Here is a 22,588-nt window from a genome sequence, read left to right as displayed (position 1 = left end):
TTTCCTTTTTTTTTAAGTGGAATTTTATCTTAAACTTTTATATAGGAAATAATCGTGATTTTTTTTAGCTTTCATTGTTTTATTGATGGCTGTTTATGATTCATCTACAATGTTGGCGAAGGTTCAATTTTTAATTTATCTTTAAAGCTGATCTATATTTTTCATGTTGGATTTTTTTATATATCAAGTTGTGTTTCCCTCTCATATCAATATTGATACGAAACTTAAAGCGATTTATTTCTTGGTTTTGGATTCAAAACAAGTCTGTCATTTCTCTTAAACTTGATTCTGCAGTTACATCTATTTTTATCTCAGACTGTGAGGAAACATTTTATAATGTACATTTTTTAATATTTTTAAGAAGTTTTGTTAAAAATCGATTGTTAATTTTAGACTACACATATCAATCGCAATCGAATATGGCCTCTCGAAAATCGGATTCTCAGTTACCTGTACCACGTGCAAGGCGAATCTCTGCAGAACGGCATAATTTCGGCCTTTCAACTTTAACTTCTGGTTTACGACGAAATGGAGCTACAAAGTCTGCGCCTCCAAATCGAAATACTACTGGCTCTTCGCTGCCCATGTCAACGAAGATCTTTCCTCAAATACGTAGTAAATCACCGTTAAGGATTTCAATGCCAAGTAAATCACAGAATCATACCAGTCCATCTGCTAGCAAGAAGAAACTGCCATCACCAAGTTTATCACCTGATAGTAATCGTGATTCAAGCCCACTAATGCGCTTTCTAAATTCTGCTTCTCCAAAACTACGTCATCACAACAAAAATGATTCGCAAAATTCAAACGGTAAAATTACACGGCAGAAGAGTGATTCTGATTTGCTTATGGATTGGCAACGTGGGAATCCGAGTAAAGGTTCTTCGAGAATTCCAACCCCTGGAAAGGTCAGCGTCAATGATCTTGCTAAGGAGTTTGAATCTTCAATTGCTTCTCAATCGAAAAACTCTGTTGCTTCTGGAACACCGAAAAAACTGACACTAGGACGCAGTATCTCTGCTGGTAAACAGGTTTCCTTCAGTACCAATTACTCACTAGGAGGAAGCTCCACATTGAGAACTGGTAGTGGACGAGCGTTGCCGACTCGTGGAAGCCTTACAAGGGAGAGGTCGTCTGAGCTCCTAGGGGAAGAGGGTGAAGAGGTTTTACTTAGTCCACCTCCGAAGAAGAAGATCAATGTCTTGGTGGGCTACATTTTCTTGTTTTTAAATATATTTTTTGTTTTACTTTTACCTACTTACCAGGTTAAAGTCAATTTACACCATTTTCAGGTGTTGAGTTCCATCTTATCAAGGTAAGTAGTGATTTATTCAATTTGTAAATATAGTCACACAACTTTACAGTATAGTATCAACAACAAAATGCAGTATAATATTTTGATGAAACTCTAGAGAATAGTGAAGCAAACATGAAACATTTCAATTTCGTGTAAAATTATGTTTATAATCCCATCCAGTTTGTTTTCCTCTCGAAGATCGTCGCCAATTAAATACAATGTACAGTATGGACACAAAGCAGGTACTACAGGAGTTGGTGTGGTTTTGAGTTAATGTGTCATGTAAAGGTTATGTGCAGTGTCGTAGCTAGGATTTTCAAACAGTGAGGGACAATATCAGGGTGGACCCACTTTATGAGTAAATTCAAATAATGTGGACCCATTTCCTTACAAGTTAACCCATTTTATGCAAAAATATGAAAAATTTGGACCCATTTTCTTAAATTGAATTTTACCCATTTTAGGCTAAATAAGAGAAATCTGGACCCATTTTTCAAAGGGTCAAAAATTGCATAATTTGGACCCATTTTTAAAAATGTGGACCCATTCTTTGTGGAAACATTTAAAAATTGTTTGGGACTGTCCCAACTGTCCCAGAAGCTGGCTGGCTACAGCAATTTTTATGTGAACTTTCTGCTTAGCTGCACAGGGTGACATAATAATAGCTTCTGTATCATCCAACCTAATATTTTGCAGACAACTGTTTTTGTGTCTATTGCCACTGCGGGGGTCAGTAGACACCTATCGTCTGGAAATTTACTTATGAGAGTAAATCCAGTGAGGTTCATGAGAGATTGCGGCATGAGCAAAGGGTTGTCTCACTCGGGCCAGGTTTTACCTTTTTATCAGATTGGTCTCTCAATTGTTAAAATCAGTAAACATATAAAGGCAGCAGACATACGTTCCCACTGGTAGCTTATTTTTATGTTTGACTCGGTCAGTGGTCAATCTTAAAATAATGGTCAACTCTCACACTAACAACCTGGATTTAAATTGCTTGGTCGTAAGTCTTGGAATTTTTTCATAGACCAATTGCACCATCCTCTCTTGGACTACTAAAAAATGGGAGTTACATCAAAAATAATAACTTACAAACATAAACAAGTGACCATTCAAAAATATTCATGGTTTGAAAACAAGTCCAACATGTTTCCTTGTCTAGAAAAGGGTCCTATTCTTTGTTTTAATTTTAACTACTACAAGTTTACAATGTATACTGTAGAATTATTGTAACCCTGCTTGTTTTTTAGTGTTCAGTATTTTATTTAACGTTTACCTGAAAATAAACAAGTATTTATTGTCGGTAAGCATATTAGAGAATCGTATGATTCATGGTCATATTAATTCCAAACGGAAGTCTAGAAAACTTGCAAGGAAGTTGAATTTAACTTAGTGTCGCAAAGAGAAATGCCTAAAATATTCCATCATTTTGTAGTAGAAGAATTACAATGAAATTAGTATTTACATTAAAAAATAATTATTAATACCTAAAACTACTACATATTATGAATAATTTCAAAATTTTTATCCAACTATTATGTATGATTACATTATTATTATGTATATTTTAGACTGCTTTCTCATTGGAGGAAATGTGATCCCCAAACATGTATTAGTCTCAGGAACTACCGTTGTCAGGATATTAGCAGGAAAGAGAGAGGTGCGGCACTTAAAGACAACTTTATAATTAATTGCGTAAGACTTTGATGGTGTCAATGCAAGCCTCATCAGGTTTCCGTCAGCAAATTTATATAACTTCCTTTTTTTGTCTTTTTTAATTTCATTTATTTTGTCACTTGCAACAAACAAAATAGTATAGACATCACAAATTTTTTTTAAATGCAAATAGTTTTTTACTTTTTTGCTATGGCTATAATCAAAATGACACCATATCAGGAAGTGTATGCTAGTCATAACAATTTTCAAAAATGAGTCGACACTTAGCTGTGTAAACTACCACTCTTATCACATTTCAACATTTAATTGGTAATCTATGCAACAACAAAAAAAAACAGGTTTGTTGAAAAATTATCTGTAAAATCAGTTTCCTGATAATATCCTTTAATATCCATTATTTTTCATATAAAAAGATGAAAGTGTTATAATTTTTGTACAGTATACTATTGAAAAATTTTACATAAATTCTAGAAAATCAATTTGTTTTGAGTCAGTCACCTCTGTAGAGAAATATCATTTCAATCTTTATTAATTTATTTATTTGGCCAACAATTATATATTTTTTTTCTTTCAGCTATTGAATTAAAATGAGTATAAGTATAGTTTACACATTTCAACATTTGTTGTAGTGAATTTCAAAGTTGTTAAACAAATTTGTTTATAAATACAAGATCTATTTAATTTCAATTAAAGAAAAAGAAATTTTCTATAAATTAATAAAACTATCACTAATTTATTATTAGGCATCATCAATTTTTACATTGTTTGTATTTCTGAGGCAAATGTTATTAACATCAAAGTTTAACATTAGTTTTTTCAATGAGGAAATTGTTGAAGAGCAATGTAAATATGTAAATACTGTATACTTCCTCCATAATGTCTGAAAAGATTAATAATTTTACTGTAATTCTGGTGAAGCAATGAAAATTAAGAGTTCAAACTTACTGTGTGCAGCAGCACATATCTCTAAAGAGCTTGTTTCACAGCAAGGTAACATTGCATGATGGGGAGAGTAATGAGGTGTAGGGACTTGCACACATGTTGCAGCGGTGCTTTAGAAACCGGGTTTCTTTGATGCGTCAACTCAGCGTTGAATTCAATGCCCTTATGCTTCAGCAGAAGAAATCTCCACTTATAATTAAATGACTTCCATCTGAATTGTTCAACATTTATATTGTCAACATCCATCTAAGTTTAGACTATGTAGAAACAATATTAAAATATTATTTTTGGAATAATGGCCATGTTATATTTTTAAGTTTCATATTTTTTTTTCATTTGGTAAATTATTCCGATTGCTTTAAAGAATGTAATGTTCGGAACTTGCCGAAAGGGAGAAGACCATGATGATGAGAACAATAAAATGAAGGTTCTTTTGCATTGATGATTATTTCAAGGTGGTGCAATCGGATGCAAGTCTCGCCAAGTGTGGATTTCAAATGTTAGTTTATCGTGAAGCATAATTTATTTTCAGGTGTTTTAAAAGTTTTATATTGATAGATTTATTGTAGTTTGAGCAGCTGGTGTAGCAATTCTGGTAGAAAGAAAACCAAGTACATTTAGAGTACAGTAATATAATTTGTCATCATCCTTAACCCCTTTTACTACTCCAGTACATGTAAAGGCAGAACATTGAGATTATTAGGATTATTCTGAATGGAGTGTAACTGACCATCATAGCTTCTTATTGATTTAGCTGCTCCATATCCTTATTAGAAGTATTTTAAGTAGTGAGCCCTCTTTTTAAGAGTAATGAAATTACTATAAACACAATAATATTGTGTTTATAGTAATTTAATTGAATTATAATTAAATATTCATACACCAAGCAACATGTTATTTTTTTTTATACTAAATTCATATACCATAGTTCTTTTTTATAAGACCAGTCTACTCTCCCCACCCACTCCCACCTCCTTCTCCCCCCCACCCTTAAAGCCCCATACCTGGCAAAATTTCAGTAAAAAAATTTTTTTTAGAAAAAATGCATGCATTACTCTAATTATTATAAAGCATGGAAAAATATTGGCATAAATTTTAGTTTTACCCAAAAGAACAAAAACAATGATAAATACAGACTATTATAACATACAAAAATCAGATTTTTCTTAACAACTGAAATTTTGCCGGGAATGGGACTTTAAACTAAGTGTTTCAGGAGTGGACTCATACAGTATCTGAGGATCAAAAAATACAAAAAGTAATTAGTCTGAAGACCTAACTAGACTAGATGTTCTAGCCTAGGTTCCACAGAAAATAATGTTTAGAATTTCTGTTCCAAGGATTCATCCTCTTTTTCCTATTGAAAATATAAATGTCCCTTCTACAGTGCTACATTTTGATCGGCTAATGATGTGGATGTCTGTTTTTGTTGATATTTTGTCAATTATAGACTGTTAGTATCACTTCCTATGATGTTTACTTTGTGGGTAGTAATAGGTTGTGTAATGGCAAAACAATATTTAATTTAAAGTAGTACCATTTCAATCAATCATTCAATTACCATTATGTTTTTGTTTTAAGTTGACGATATTGTCTGTTGTAATCTATAGTTTTTAAAAAAATTGTATTATCAAGAGCGGGCAGGGGGCTTAAGCCCCTGCATCGGATAGAGCTCGTCAAGCCGTCAGACCATAAAAAATATAAAAATAGGCCCATACCAAGCCAACACATGTCTGTAACAGTCTGAGAGTGCCATTTCCGGCCATCCAGAAGTTCCTATTCTCATTTGGGAGGGGGACCCCTCTTAATCCCTTCCCCTAACTCGGGCCTATGAGCATAAGTCCCCCAGTCGGACAGCTTAGCCTCCCCAGAAAATATATCCTAGAGCAGACACTGATCAAGAGATATCATTCCTGTGATGTCATTGGACCTGACTAATTAAGTCTACTGACAGAACACTAGATAATCATGTTAAATTGCTTATTTAGGAAATGATAATAATAACAGAGATTTAAAACTTGTGCTGTGTAAAATATTACTGTATGAATAGTTTAGTATCAGTTTTTCTATTTATTTAAGTGAGATAATTTTATAGCATTGGTATGTAGGGTCAAAAAGAAAGAAGATAATAAAATTTACAATTTATCTTGGCAGTAGATTCACAATAAGAGGTGGCAGCAAAAGAGAAGGCTGGCGGGAATGATCAACTGATTTTTTTTCTCTAGGCGTAAACTTGTGAATTATTTTCTTAGTTTATTTTTCTATAGAAGTTTATTTTTCTTTATAGCCTGTGTTTAATTAGATTAGTCGTAGCCCTCTAGAGTCCTGTAGTTGACCATGCAACACCCAAGGCTTCCCATGTGCGCTGGTGCATGCAAAATGATGAAGTCATTGCTATGCAATATTCCAGCACTTCTCATCTTCCAATTTTTATGAGGTCCGCACTCTGTAGCTGAAGCCACTTGTGATGTCACAGGAGGAACTTGAATTCTAGTAGGGAGTGACCGATGCACTGTGGATTTGTTGTTGTTCCTATCTTGGCCAGGTGTATAACAGCTGATTATTTCCATTAGAAGCAGTGTGGACTCCAGGAGAGGATTGGGAATAGGGAATGAAGGGCAGTGGATTTTAAAATTTGTATTCTTTGATAATTAGTATCCAGCTGAATTCCATATGGAAGGCCCACAGGTTGAATGTTTTGTTACGGATTGGGTGAGTTTCTTAAAGTTGATTTTAAATGTAGTGTTGTATGTTTTATCAAGATGTTTTTTGTATTTATTTCTCTTTTTCAACTTTAGGAATTATATTCCCACCAACCATGGAGGTATGGTATAGCACTGACATACTGTACATTGTAGACCCCTTTGTCTACATTATGTTATGACAATGAATTTTTTGTTAAAATACTCCCATTAGGGTCATTCCGGCACAAATCAGCCAGAAATTTAAAAGTACCCCCTTATCCCTCTTGGATTTTCTTTTAAAAAATTCTAAAAATAGCTTGATTTGTCAAAAGAAAGAATCCAAAATTTTAGCTTCCATTTCCAAGTGCTTTTTAAGTTATGACCTTTTAAAATTTAGGTACCGTCCATGCCCCCTTTTTATTCCGGGAATGGCTCCTTTAACTTGGTTTTTCATATACAAAATCAGGTCACCGTTACCAATAACGACATCCCATACAACCAGATTACAAATAATACTAGAAATTGCAAATTGCAAGTGAAGTGCTGCGAAGTACAACTGCATATAAATGTTCTTCGAACAAAATTATTTATGCGAGTCAAGTGAAAATAATGAATAATAAAAATATAACAAATAATATGAGACGCGACCCATTGTCTATATTAGAACACTTCTCATTGGGTAACAAAGTCGTACTTTTTCATTTTTGTCAAAAAGTGTCTATAGTGGTGAATTATGGTTTAGGTTTTTTTTTAATAAAGTTTCAAACATTTCTATGTATGTGGAAAATGTAGTTGTTTACCAAAGGTTACAATTTTTATTTTGAAGACTGCATGGTCTAAGAAGTGTGCATTTTTTTATGGGGCAAGTTTCCAAGGGCGGGTTTTCTAGGGGCGAGTTGACTGCCAAAGAGTGTTGCCAAAGTGCGAGCCAGCGTGTTATTTGTTCACAAGTGCGAGACATCGCAAGTGTGAGCCAGCGAGCCATGATGTGACGACAATAGATACGAGACGTTGTGCGAGGTATCGGCTGAGATTTGTGGAGTACAATTCAAAAAACAACTATAGGTCTAATAATGAATTATTGTGATGTTAAATAGACAATGTTAGCTATCAAGGAGCGACGTTTTTCATTGGGACCTTTGTCCCTTCAAGGCTAGGCCTATAACATCCTAGCTAGTCTAGGCCTGGCTAGCGCGACATGCGGACGTTGGTACGAGTAGGTTAGTCTACAAACATCGCCTAAAGTAATTGATTTTACCCGGCAGAGCTTTTCAGTAGTCTTAGGCGCCTGTTTTTTGACAAACAATGACCTTTCAGAGGTCAAATTGCTGTCAAGAATATGAATTGGCTGCTTCGCAGCAAATACTTTTCTTATAAATATTTTCTTATTTTATTATTGTTATATCCATGTGATTTTCCTTATTAAATTTAGTATCAAATTATTCTTTATTGAAAACAATAGAAAGAATGTGACATATAACCCAGGTCATGGCTTAATCAGGTGCATGCAGATTGTGAACAACTAAGATACAAGATAAGACATAATTTAACATAATTTTCTGTCTATAAGGTCAGGCTGATATTTTTATTTTAAAGAATGACTTTTTTTTATGATGTTTAACTTTTTTACTTGGTAGCATAATTGTTCTCATCTCTTGTGTTTTTTATCGTAAAAAAATATATGAAATTAAAAGTGAAAGTAAAATTAATGGAATTAGTTATATATAGTTCTAATCATGTTTAAACCAAATAATAAGTCTAACAAAGTTACAGCCCTACTTAAGTAGGAAACTAATTTTACCATACAGAATTTTTGAGGAAGCAAAAATTGTAATAAAAATACTATTACAGTAGTTAATTTTTTATCTGACATATTTAAACACATTGTTCCTATAACTTCCAGCTTATTTCCTGGTTCAGCTAGTGTACCAGTGTCCAATTTATGGTTTAGTTAGTATACAGTATTTATGTGGTGTAATATTACATTGTTCAAGTAAAAACAATATGTAATAAATTAATATGCCTAACTATAATCTTATCTACCCCTATGTCTGGACATTAACATTTTCATTTCAGTTATCACTTCTGTTAGTTCATGTTTTTCTTCTTGTTAACTGTTTGTCCTTTTTTATTTTTTTATTTTACTTGCATTGTTTTTTTGAGGCAGCGGCACCACATGCATCTCCCTATAGATGATTGATGCATGTGCCAGATCAATCTCAGATTGATTGTTTGATTGATTATAATCTATGCTTAGTGGAATTTGGTTGGATGTAAGAGACAAAATAATTGGCTATCGTAGACTGGTAAGGTATTAGAATCTATGAATATCAATTTTAAAGCATAGTAAAAGTGTAAAACATAATATTTCAATATTAATTACAGTAGTTGTTAATTGGCTGTATTGTCTATAGCATTTTCATCTTGAATTAGTAATGAAATTAAAGAAAACCACTGGCAAAGTATTTGAATAGCTCTTCAAGATTTAATTTAATTTTTAATTACTACATTTATAAATGGCTCAGCTTTGAAAAGCAAAGAAAAAGCAAAACCTTTAAAAAACTATTTAAAAAAAATTACTATATATATTATATTATAGTACAACCACATTAATTATGATTCCTCTTTATTCTTTAAAATATTGTTTAAAATCTCAGAGATACGCAAATTGGTTCCCAATAAATAAAAGTAACCATAATATGACCCTACGAAACTGTAATACATATCAAATCCAAAAATATAAAACTAATGGGAACAGTGCAATTCCTTTTCTCATCCACTGCCTTAACGAGAGATGCTGAGAATTAGATTGCTAGAAAATACGCGTTAAATTGATATTGCCTATATAACATTGGCAAATGTTTTATTTTTATTGAGGCTGGTCCATATTTTATATTTCTAAACATGATGCCTATTTTACTTGTATTTGAATATGTCTTAATTTTAAATAATTATTTTACTAACCTGTATATATAATCAGTATCTATATTGTCTAGTTGTGTTAAAGTAACGTTTGTAATTAACTGTCTTGAAATAATTTTTTATATTGTAAATTTTACATTTTGTTACACCATTTAATTCAGCTTATATGCTCCGAATTGGTTAGTTGAAATAAAAGATAAAGATAAAGATAAAGATTACAGTGTTTCAATATCTCCATTAAAACTATGGACAGTGAGTTGATTCAGTTCAAAATAGCCACATAAACAATTTAGCACACAGATTTATTTATACTGGGTTACTGTTTATCATTTAATAAACTGGATAATTTGTATAGGGCCTGTTTAAAAAAAAAAATTTTGTCACTTGCACTTAAAGATAAAAGATTTATTTGTTAAAGAGATAGGTTTTAATGAGGGTCTTGAATGCATTAGTATCAGAAGTTGATCTATGATTAGGTGGAAGAGAGTTCCATAATTTCGGCAAAAGAGAAAGACCGTTCGCCATTTACTTTTAGTATTAGACTTTATACTAGAAATTGAAATTGTTTTTAATTAGAAAGAAATATTTTGCCTTAATAATATTCTTACTTAAAATATTAATGTACGGTGGCTTTATTGGTATCCTTGGTGGTTGCTGGCAGTCAAGTGCTTGAAGTCAAGGGCTACGTTCTTGTAAACCAGCTGATTAATGGTAGTAAGACAAGTACTTTATTGTATTAGTGTACATGCACAAGTAACTGAAGGATATAGGAAGTAAGGTGAAAAACATGAGATATAATTTATTATTTCTTAACACATTTTGTTCAAACTTTATGAAGGAATTTTCCGTGCACTGCGTATTCTACTGTAAGAATACTTGTTTTTGTTGTTGTGTAGAAATATATTTCCTCCCCTGATGATTTTAAGAACACTGTTTCCTTGCCTGAAACTAATTGTCTTCTAATGCATTGTCCTTAGCTAAGCGTTTTTTTTTTTGTTTTCTTTTTTTTTTGTGAGAAACAATTATAAGGTACAAGGAACAAGATACTGTAATCCAACTCGTATTGACAATCAATGTGTTATAACATGGAATCGTAGGTCACAGGATCAAAAGTGCTCCAGTGATGCTGGTAACGGTTCCTTGATGAAAATTTAAAAAAAAATATATTAATGTGAACAAGATTTCTCATAAAATTTTGATGATTACAGTTTAAGTACTTTTCTGAACTTTTACTTGTACATTGTACACGGTTAAGGTTCATGGCATGATGTTGTTATGACCTGTCCAGACTATCAAGTGTGACATGATGACATCACATCATGAATATATAATGCCATGTCCTTTAGTAGGTGGCCCGCTGGCCAAATTTGGCCTGCGAAGCAAATTATTCTGGCCCGCGAGAAAAAATAAAATTATAAAAAAAAATATTTAAAGAAACTAAAAGCAATACTCATTCGATGGATATTTTTTTAATTAGGTGGAGTCCAAAACACAACACTGGACCAATGTGAAGAAGGAGACATTTCACCCAGATCTACAGTAGAATTATAATCCATTACCAACCAATTGACAAGAGATTAGTAGTCTTATTTCAGCTAAATATGACATAGAACTTAATTTTACTATGAGTAGACGTAAGATTTTACAGGCTAAGTGTTTTCACCCTTTGAAGCCCTAGAATTGGAAGGATAAAGGATGGGTAAAATTACACAGAAAATACCAAGTGTGTGCCAAACTATTAAGTTAAACAAACTTTGTATGACTTCTAAAAAAAAATTACGGTGTTTTTGTAATACGATTATGCCTGTAACTTCATTTTTAGCTTGGGAATATTTCTATAGGATTAGTCCTAGGGAGTTGTTATAGTTTCTGGTCCCTCCCAATTGCCTGCACCAAAAGAATGTTAGAGCTGTCAAAGTATGGACGCCTGAGCAGGTAACTACATTTGACATAGGCCTAAACGTGAAAAAAACATAAGAATCAAGGCCAATGTGATAGAAGAAAATTATCTAGTTTTACTTTGTGGGAATAAACCCAGTTCAGGAAACGTCATTTTGCATACAGTTACATTTGCACAAAGAAAGTAAGACATGACAAGTTCTATTACCAGTCACCGACAACATACTGTCAAAGTATGGATGCCCGAACAGGTAACTATATTTGATATAGGCCTAAACGTGGAGGTCCTATACGAGATGCAAACATAAGAATCAAGGTCAATATGATAGAAGAAAAATATCTAGTCTCACTTGGTGGAAAAAAAGCCCAATTCTGAAAACTGTATTTTGCATACAGTTTCGAGACATGACAAGTTCTATTACCAGTCACAGACAACAATAAATGCTGTCGACCCAGTAAAATATCTAGGCAACTTGGCTGCGACCCATAGTTTGAATACCAAGGCCTAACAACACCAAAGTTAATGGAAATTTAAATAGAATATTCATGAATTTTGGGTTTCACAAATCCATTAAATACGGTTTCAAAATACTTTGTCGAAACTTCTCAGCCTCTGGACCCAGCTGGGTCCCCTAAATAAAAAAAAGTTAGTTCCCAACAAACTCTAATTTTGCGAGAATTGGAATTATGATGGTGCCAGTAAGTGTCTTCAGCATTCAAAATCACTAAATTGTTAGAGCTTCAGTGGGCTTTGCCTCCTGGACCCCCTTCAGAGGCTCTGGGACATCGCCCCTTCTCTGCTGTTGGGCAAATAAAGTAAACAAGTTGGTTGCAACTTGGTGATTATCATTGGCCAGTGAGATGAACTCTAAAAAATAATTCAGGCTCTTCAAATAAAGAAATCAAGAACCAGGGATATATGCACATCATGACTCTATATGGGCATGCAACAATTTTTTGTCAAAGAAATTATGATAGTGTGGATAGAGCTATACATATATAACTCAACTGACCAATCAGAAATATGCGTGTGTCCAACGAGCACACATTTTGTGGGACCTTAGCAACAGTATCCAAGGGGTGTGGCTTAGCGCAAAAGTCCATCAACTTCTGTATCTGGCTTTGCGTGTGAAGGTTTTTGGGTTTGATATATTTTATTAAAAGATGCAGGTAAATTATGAATTACAGTTTGTGGAGTTAATTAAATTGTTAACTATGGAATCGATTAGGCCCAGTCAATATGGCTATTCTTCCACCATGCCATAGTGCATAAAAGATAGCGAAACTGAAGTGTAAGTTTAGGGTCAAGCCAGCTCCTCCAATCAACACTTTGAATTTACATAAATGCATTGGAACAATGTCCATTGCTTTTTTTTTCGTTAGTTGAAAAAGGCCTACATCCACTTACAGTACTTCAATCATAAGAAAAAATATTTCTGTCATGCCCAACTAGGGCCTATATATGTTGCCTTTTCACATGCAAGATTGTGATACATTGTAGGCCCCTATCTGTCAAAGTGGACAATAATTCTTCACAAGGACTATACAGCAGACACACACCCAAAATGTTATCTTCAAAGAAAGCCTTTAGAAAAATAATGACTAAGGTAACCATAGCAATAACATCCTGAATGATTGCCGCCTCAACTTCCAATTACATTCAAATATATGCCACGCCACCTTTTTCCACTTTTATGTAACACTGTGCAGAGCACAGGGTGTGCTAGTTTCTATTATTAAAATTGTAAAATATATTATTAATTAAATTAAAGTATAATTGGCAACAAATTTATGAAATGAATCTTAAACAAGAATTATAAACATGGCTATTCAGAACCATTAAAAACTTAGTGATATTTGTTTATATTACTGTATCTCATCACCATAGAAACAGAATATTAACATTTGCAGATACGTTTCATCTTCCAGGACCCTCAAGCACTCTTGTAGTACTTTGGAGATGGGGATTTTCATTTCACACTATCAAATTTGATGTGACAAATTTGTGTGATTTGCCCATTATATGGACATGATGACAGGCGCGGATCCAGTAGGGGAACAGGGGCACGTTCCCCGTGTTGCCACTAAATTTTAAAAATTTCAATGTATATCAATGTTCTTGTGCTCTTAGACTTATTTGTCACATAGAACAAACTTGGCAGTGTGGGCAGTCTTTATTATTACATTAAAAGTTGTTTGCTTAACAGTTTACTACATTGTAGCAACCTTTAATAAACACAATAAAATAAATAAACCATGACAACTAGAAAACTGAAACACTGAAGGTTAACTCATAGATAGAAATAAATGATTGCTCATTGATTAAACCTCTCTTCCTGTGATTGTCTTAGCGACAATTGTGTGTTTTCATTTGGGAAGATTGGTTTATCGACAGGATTTCAACCTGTTTTCATGGATTTAAAGTCTGGCAATTTTTAGACTCTTACTTTTATCATTGTTTTCAACCAGCTGATCAAACCAAAAACAGTTGAAATTTTCTAATGTTGCAATATGATATAAAATTATAAATAGATTATATGAATTTCATTTTTATCCTAATAAAAAATAATTGCCATAAATACTATAATATAGTAACTCTATATTAATAATGTGTTTTGATAATCAATGTGAGTGGAAATGCTTTCCCAAGAAATCAATGTATTCTTTCAAGACATAATTTCTATATTGAATTTTCACATGCTTTGTCCAAATTACTCCTCAAAAATGTTAAACGATATGAAAACTCAAACTATACCTTCTCGTAATACAATAATAGGAAGTCTGTTGCCAGCCACTGAGCTAATGAGTTCAAATACTGTATAAAGGTATCTGTCTAATGGACATTCAAAATTCTCATCTCTTATTTGTACTTTGTAGTTCCTGATGAGATTAACTTCCCTGCTACAGTACTCAGACAATTCATTAATACGGTAATGTGCAGATGTTGGACATATCGATAATGTTATAAACTGAGTCAATGTATTAATTAGCATACATATCAAATGAGGGTAAACTTTTTTTTTATAACACATTTTATAAGAACTCTGAGGCTGAAATTGGTTAAAAATTAAGAACAAAATGGGGAAAAAAATGAGGCTGAGGTAAAATGTCAAATTGGGTTTTTATTGTTTTTTTGTTAAATAGAAAAACCAAAAAATTATATCATTACCTTATGTGCAGTAGGTGTGACTATGTAATACCCTCTATAATACAGTACATTAGGCGTACCTGTCACTTGGAGCCATTTTTACTGGGCCTTATTTTTGGGGCCGTTTTTTCCAGGGGTCTTTTTTTCAGGGGCCATTTTAATCTACATTCCAGTACAGTAGTATACTGCTGTACAATAAGACTTTTCTATGTTTGAAAAGTGTGTAAAATAAGAACATTTTGAGCCTGAAATCGGCCAAAAAATAAGAACACTAAGCTTGGGAAAAATTTGATTGGTTCTTATTAAGAAAAAAAAAGTGTAAGCTAAGACACAGTAAGTTAGGCTACATGTAGCTCAGTGTTAAAGTAAAGAGAACTTGTACATGGCAATTAATTTATTAATACGGTAATGTGCGGTTGTTGGACTTATCGATAATGTTATCAAGTGAGTCATTGTATTAATTAGCATTATCTAATGAGGTAATGCTAAGACAAAGTGAATTAAGCTAGCACAATGTTAATAAAGTAACGAGAACTTGTACGTGGCATAGCGAAAAAGCCAGTATTACAGTATTGTGTAAAAACTGGCGTATGATAAGCCACAATCGATCAAGGATTAGTGTAAGCCGCAGTCATGCATCAATGATATATGAACTTAAGTTAGGATTTGACCAATCACAAAAATCCTAGATATAACAAAAAATAAATTAATAAAAAGGACGATTACAAAATTGTCTGTTAGTAGGTCTAGCTTGTAAAACATCTACAGAAATGAAAGAAAAGATATAATGGATCTAGGGAATGCTTATTAATAAAATAATAATAGTAACTTCACCTTTACAAGCTAATGAACTAGGCCAACAGAATTATTAAATGATTAGTTCTTCATATGCTATACTAATTAATTGTGTAAATGAAGAAGAATCATCTAATTAATTTGCAAGAGTTAGTTTCACATTCACAGAAAGAATGGAGCAATACTGTACAGTGAGAGTGTGAAGGTGGAAGGCAGAGAAGTAGATCACATCTTATGAACCTTAGTTTGAACTTATTGTTTATAGGTGAACCTTCCACCTAGGAACTGCCGTGGATTTCCATTTCCTGCTTGTTGCTATGCCAAAGACACCTTAATGACTTGTGGTGGTTTAAATTTCTATCAATTCATTATATAATAATATAGGTATCAAGTAGCTATGAAAAGATGTCCTTTTTCCTCATTTTAAAAATGTTTATTTCATGTAATTTTTAATTTCTGAATCACTATAATAATAGATACATTTTTGTATGTTTTGTATTGAAAATGAGTTTAGATAAAGGAAAGAAAGGGAAATAAAAAAGAAAACTGCAATTAAAAATAACCTATAGGACTGAGAGTATGCATAGTGGAAAATTAGCCACACATAGTTCCAGCAGTATATAGAAACAAACAAAAGCAAAGTAGGCCTAATCTAATAATTGATCACTCTCAAATTAGTCAACTCTCAACCAAGACTGCATGGACTGCATTCTGGTGAATTGTGATGACTGAATGTTGGGTTTAGTAACTATTTATTTCACATTTTAATGTGAAAAAAATAGATACCAAACCCAATTTTAAAAAATCCCACAGCAAGTCCAGTAAAGTAACCAACATGAGGGAACTGTGAGGCTGTTTAAAGCCAGCTCCAGAGGATGTACTGTACTGTAGGCCCCTACATGTTTTTAGATTTCTGTTGCTTCATACTTTAATACTGAATTTGTCGCATAGCTATCACCCATCAGTACAATATTGTTTGGTTATTTTAGCACTTATTGTTGTATTAGTATGGGAATGTGGTTTACGGTACTTAAATGTACTTGTTAAGTCATTAAATCTCTGGCCTTTCATACTTGTTATATGAAGCATGAAGTGTACTAGCAAAACAATATGCCTTTCCCTGTCTCATCAGTGATTGGACAGGATCTTCCTCTATTGTGGATAAACAGTTGAATTATAGGGTGTGCTGCTCTAAGCCACACGGCAATACAGTACAGCAGTAATATCTTCCTACAGGCCTGTCGATGGTCTTGGTCCCTAATTTGACTTGGAATGACTTCCTACTTCTGGCACTAACTGGCCTGATGTTTTGAAAGCTGAATATAGGCCTGGCTATGTAAGAAAGAGATGATAATTTTTCAAAGAGCCTGCAGCTTTCAAATATAATATCTTCTCTGTGTGTTTGTTTAAGGAACAGTTATGGTCTGGGTAAGTATAAATTCAACAGGAAATAATATAAATGTCAAAAAAGAGTTAATGTACCCATTCAGTAAATATTCAAAAATCATGTCGGTTATTTTTTACTCGTACTGCTTCTAGGTTTCATTGTCAACCAATACTTATTTCGTAAATTTTGGTTTGTAAAATAGTAAAAAAAGACCTGAAATCTATAGTTAGCATTTTAAATTTAATGTTTCTTGAGTATCAATAACAAAATCATAAAACTTTCTGTACACAGTGTGTGAAAATAACACATGTTGTATCTAAAGTTTTATGATTTTGTTTTAAATTTAATAATTTAAGTTTGGGAAATTGAGTTTTTGGGTCCTATTTGGTAAAAAAATTTTCTTTGACCCTAGAATTTCAAAAATTTGGTTCGTTCAGCCTAATATTCACTCTTTTAGCCTAATGTTAACAGATTAATATTTAAAGTACAGTAATTATATCTCCCAGAATATAACCTATCTCCCATAAGTTTGTACTATTTGCATGTTTTTATTGCTTTATTATCAATGTCTCAAGGAAGTCAGTGCCTATGGCTATCGACATGCATAGCAAAAAAAATTAAGTATGTTAAGAAAGTTTGTTTAACTAGATCTCCTGGAAGGGAATGCTTCCAAACTTGGGACCCTTAGATACAAGTATTTTGATCTGCACACGTGTATTATTTTCACATCTTGTATGCCTCATTTCACGTACTTCAGAAGCATTTGTCTCAGAAGAATAAGACAAGAATGCTGGAAATTCATCACACTTGGATAAATAATCAAAAAAGGACAACGAGACAAACTATTTAACATGAACAATTCAAGTTTTTGTAGTAATTGTGAGAAAGTTTGCTTCAGTTATTGGAGAATTCTCCTGCAGTAGTTTTCATACACTGCCTCTTGCAATAATCTTTGTATAAAGACTGAAATGAGTCCAAATAAATACAAATAATATTTTTTGTTACACAAATATTATATTTCTGTTTCTAAAAAGAAGCTCAGAAAATATTGTAATCTAAAAAAACACGATCATGATGAATTTATTATTATTATTTGTTTTTTTGTTTAATTATGAAGTGGTTTAGTGTTTCATGTCAAAGTTCCTGGATTTTGAAATATTGGTAAAGAAATGTTTAAATTAAAATAACAGAATTCTATTTTCATTTAATTATTTGTAAACAATCATGAGAAAATATGAAATAAACTACAGTATAAACAAATAAACAACACAAGATGGCTTACAAATTGGTCAATGGATGACATAAAAGCTCATGAGCGCATCCCTGCCGTCTCTCTTCAAAGACATTAATTCAACATTAAATGACATGGAAATAAACATCAGACATAAAAATCAAGCTGCTTTTGTACAGATCCATCTTTTGCATGCAAATGCAGTTTAGATGAAAAAAAAATGTCTTCATAAATCACTAGAGGGATATTATTGCACTTTGATGGTAAACTATGAGAAATGAAAAATTTAAACAACGCTTTTTTATATTCAGAGCAAAGGAATGTTTAATTAAAGTTAACAGAATGTTTAATTTATATATTCCAACTTGTCTGGGAAAATAAATTGGAAAGTTCTTTTTTTCTTTATTAATTTATTGTTACTGTATGCTGACCTGTGTGGAATTTTGTTTATTTCATTTGTTTTCTCTCATAAAACAAGCCTAACAAAACAAAACAAAAACTGTGCTGAAAAGAGATTCCAAACAAGTAAACCAAACTACTGTAATATCAAAGTACAGCAGGGCATACATGTACAGTATGCAAACATTTTCATGTTTATACTCTAGGCCTACATCCATACTAAAGTGTACCATAATCAATGGAAATTAATTTTTGGAATAAACCATGAGACTTATATTTTTTTTTGCCTGAAACACTAGAGTTTATCTCCAATGGCAAGAGAATTAAGCGATTAGGAATATGTAATACTTAAGTGCATTTTAAATGACTGGATTTTTTTCTGCAGTATCATTACCATGTTTGGTGGCATGCAGTTAAATTCTCATTCCAAAATTTTACAAATATTGTAAAATGTCCAGGGAGCACTGTATGTATTATTTAATAAGTGTTCACTTAATATATTTTATTTTATTTCAAGATATGAACTTGCAGTATTTTAGCATTTTTAAGTTAATGAGTATAATTGAACTTAAAGTTATAGAACTTTATTTGAACATAAAGTTATAGAACTTATTTGAACATGAAAGTTAATGACTTATTTGAACACCTAAGTCGATTAAGTTATTTGAACACAATAAGTTATTTATGAGTGAATTTATAACTTACTGTATTTGAACATCTAGGTTAATGCCACCGAACGAATGAGAGTGTCTGTAGTATAACCTACATTTTAATTGCAATCAGAAATATGTTGATTCGAATATATATTCGAATTTATTGTTGTTTTTACAATTATCTGATGCTTATAATCAACTGTGAAATCATTTAGTAGGAAATAAATGGCTTACAAGAAGCATATTCTTTTGGACCCCCACAATAGGTAATGGAACTCCACAACTTGCTTCTGGGACATAGTTCCCCCTTGGACCATAGGTTCTCAATGGCCACTTTGTGTGTTATCCAATAATTGCATACCTTTTTCTTTTTCTAGAACTCAATATTTTTAATACTAATAGCAATAGTTGTGATGGTAATCGAGTACTATGTTGCTATGTCATGGTACCACATAGAAATCACTTTGTTACTAAGCAACTACTACGGTACCTACCAAATGATCGATATGTCTGAGTACCTTCATAGCTGAACTAAAGCTTCCACATCTCAGAAAATAGTAATTTCTGATTAAAACCTATTAAAAGCATTACACTTTATTGTCGTCTAAATGTTAATTACGTAATTAGTAATTTTTTATAGAGCACAAAATAGACATTGTTATGGAAAAGGCCATAGAGGCTGTAGCCAGACACTGATCCGCATTGACCGCTTGGTGGTGTTGTCCACTAACTAACCACTAATGAACTTCACATGATGTTGTGACATCAACATAATATAGTAGTATTATAGAAGAATTAATATTATTGGGAGGTCTCCTGCGTGTTGTTCAGTATGGGTGCATATGTTGGAGAAAATTATTTCCTAATAGACTATGTTGCTGCAAAAACAGCAAAAAAATTTGATGCTGTTTTATTTAGTTAAACATATTTTCTTGGCTCCAATTGCATACTACAGTACCTATATTCTTTTTGTTTTTTTTGTATGCAATAAAGAGGAAGAGAAAGTTCTAAAATGTGATTTAATGAATTTCTACTATTGTTTATGTTTTTGTAGGATAAATATGCCCCGATTGAACCCGTGGATTACGAAGAAGTAATAATCAAGAAGAAGACGGCCATCACCAATGACCCACTACGGCTTATGCTCACGTTCCCTCATGATGATGTATCCGTAAGTATTCTTTAGTGGGTACCCTTATTGTTCTTATTAATTAATAGGTTGGTAATAAATACATAGAAATATTAACATATACAAGTTTATTAAGTTATTGTGTATCTTTAAATTATCTTAAACATTTCAAACCACACTTAATATTTGGATGCAAGAAATAAAGATTCCATTATTACTTTTTGCTATTTGGGAATTTGTTGATATTAAACGTTTGAAACTAATGGACTTGGCAACGTTGATGACTCTTGAAATGATAAATAGATCATTGGATCATGTCTGTCGCCACATTGTAGCCTTGCTGAGCCAGACGCACTATAGCCTTTATAAGTTGAGTAGATTGCAATGTTGTTGAATCTCGGATTTAAAGGATTATTAACTATGTATACAGTGAACAGGGAACGTGTTCTGATACAGCTCCTTTGAGAAAAGTAGCGCAACGTTAGAGTACAAGGGTCATCAAGGATTTTCAAAAGTGCAACGTTTAAGATAAATTATTCACTGGGTGCTTCTCTCATATTTTATCCTCAATGATACAACAATACTTGGACAGTTACAGTACTCCAAATAAAACAGTTTGAACCTAATGATAAAGTAATTTTGATGCTACATATCGGTAATTGTGAAGGCATTTTAGAAATGTTTATGTCTTTGCCTACACATAATAAGCAGTAGACTTAGTGTACTGTATAGTAAATTGCTTGATTCATTAATTTGCGCTTCAGTCATTCATATGATGCCATTCTTCATAAATACTGAAAAAAGTGCTACAAATATTGACTGCTCATGAGGGGAATGGTGAAATCTATTGCCCCGAGGTGATGTGGAGACTGTAGCCTAACTTCCCGAGGACCAAAGGCCCGGGGGAAGATAGTAGGTACTATAGAATTCAGTGTTCCACAAATCTAGAGCAGTTAATATTTGTTTTATACACCTCATATATAGATTGTACGATGCCTAAAAAAATGTAATAATGAAAAGACTACCTACCAAGTAGGCCTATCCTAGGTCCTGAGCCTACTTCCTAAGCGGTCAGCGGCCAATCTCTCTTGTCGTAGAGGGTGTAGTCCCCTTTTACGTCCATGCGTGTCATAATTACATAGCAACATTTATGGGGCTTGGAAATTACATCTCAAAAGGGCAAAAAAGTACTATCATTTTAATAGCATGATAGTACTTTTTCCCCAGAAATTTATGAACTATCATTCAAACCTACTGTACGTCATAGGAGTGATAGTTGAAGTTACTTCCTGCTTTTTAACCAATCAGATGCCTGGCATCTATTGTGGTATATAACACTTCATATTGCACCTCAAAAACTCACAGCAAGTATGCTTAACTACTGAAGCCTAAACACACAAGAAATTTCCCAATGGTGAAGCAGTGTAAATCTTAAAATCGCAAATAAAAAAATAGATACATAACATTACAAATTGATAGAAGTTACAAAACTTTTCTCCTGAGGTAAAATTTGACATTTTGTGCAAAAACCAACGATGTGCCAATTAAAAACTCATGCTTACAGAAAGTGGTGTTTTGTCATGGATTCGTCGTTACTCCGTATAAACTTCATCAATTTAAACTTTTCTTCATGAGGCATCCGTGACGATGTGCCAGGTTTGAAAACATATTATGACATAGATGGATTGTGAGCAGGCTCATTACGGTGTTTCTGTGATGTCCAGCGATAATCTTTAAATCCATAGAGCTTTGTAATTTGTAATAACACCATGTTGATCATGCAGCAGTTAAAATGCCATGTTTTATTTTGGAACATTGTATTAGAACTTTCTCAAACTGAAATTAATGATTATTAATCATTGAATTGACATTTACTAAATTATTAATTTGAGGTTCAACAAATCTTCATAGATACTCTTAATGTTGAACTTACTAATTTTACTTTGCTCTATTAATCTAGGTCTATAGTTGTAATATTTTATTATCACAATATTATTATATATAACATTATTATAATATTGAATTATTAGTAAACAAAATGTTCACTAAATTATAGTTTTGAATCTAATTACTATTACGTTTACTATTTAGAGCTCTCTTTGCACTAACAAATAATATAAGTTGGAAATATTGAAAAATATTGAAATCCTCTTGAATAAGTTAGAGTTAGAAAGGCATTTTAATATTGATTGTAACACAAAATGGCTCAAATACATTAAAGACAAAATTATAATACAAGATAATATAAAATGGTTTAATAATGCTCAAGTTAAACCATCATTAGAAAATTATTTAAGATATAAAAATAAACCAAAAATGGAAAAGTATTTATTAGAAAGGGACAGCTACCATGCATCAAACCTAAAATTTAAAGCCCGAACTATTTCATTGCCTCTTGAAGGGAGAAAACAAATCATGGTCTCCA

The 22,588-nt window shown here is 32.5% G+C and overlaps 1 protein-coding gene across 35 annotated transcripts in view; it reads left to right on the top strand.

The window, feature by feature from the left end:
- Positions 1–387: 387 nt before the first annotated feature.
- The window catches only part of LOC117104293 (dedicator of cytokinesis protein 9-like), an 81,466-nt gene continuing 59,265 nt past the window's right edge, over positions 388–22,588 (top strand). For 19 of the 35 annotated variants that reach the window (XM_033245065.1, XM_033245066.1, XM_033245068.1 and 16 more), the window contains exons 1-2: positions 389–1,205; positions 20,089–20,205. In XM_033245065.1, the coding sequence (XP_033100956.1) occupies positions 420–1,205; positions 20,089–20,205 (903 nt within the window). In that variant the 5' untranslated portion in view covers positions 389–419. Of the gene's footprint in view, positions 1,206–6,424; positions 6,629–16,565; positions 16,793–20,088; positions 20,206–22,588 lie in introns of those variants that run through there. The other 16 variants (XM_033245077.1, XM_033245075.1, XM_033245073.1 and 13 more) reach the window with 4 other exon arrangements.

The sequence above is a fragment of the Anneissia japonica genome, unplaced genomic scaffold (genome assembly GCF_011630105.1).
Source record: "Anneissia japonica isolate Jap-2015-1 unplaced genomic scaffold, ASM1163010v1 scaffold16607_len328336_cov185, whole genome shotgun sequence".
Classification (NCBI taxonomy): domain Eukaryota; kingdom Metazoa; phylum Echinodermata; class Crinoidea; order Comatulida; family Comatulidae; genus Anneissia; species Anneissia japonica.
Note: the sequence above shows the minus strand (reverse complement) of the source record. Positions and strands in the feature narration are given on the sequence as shown.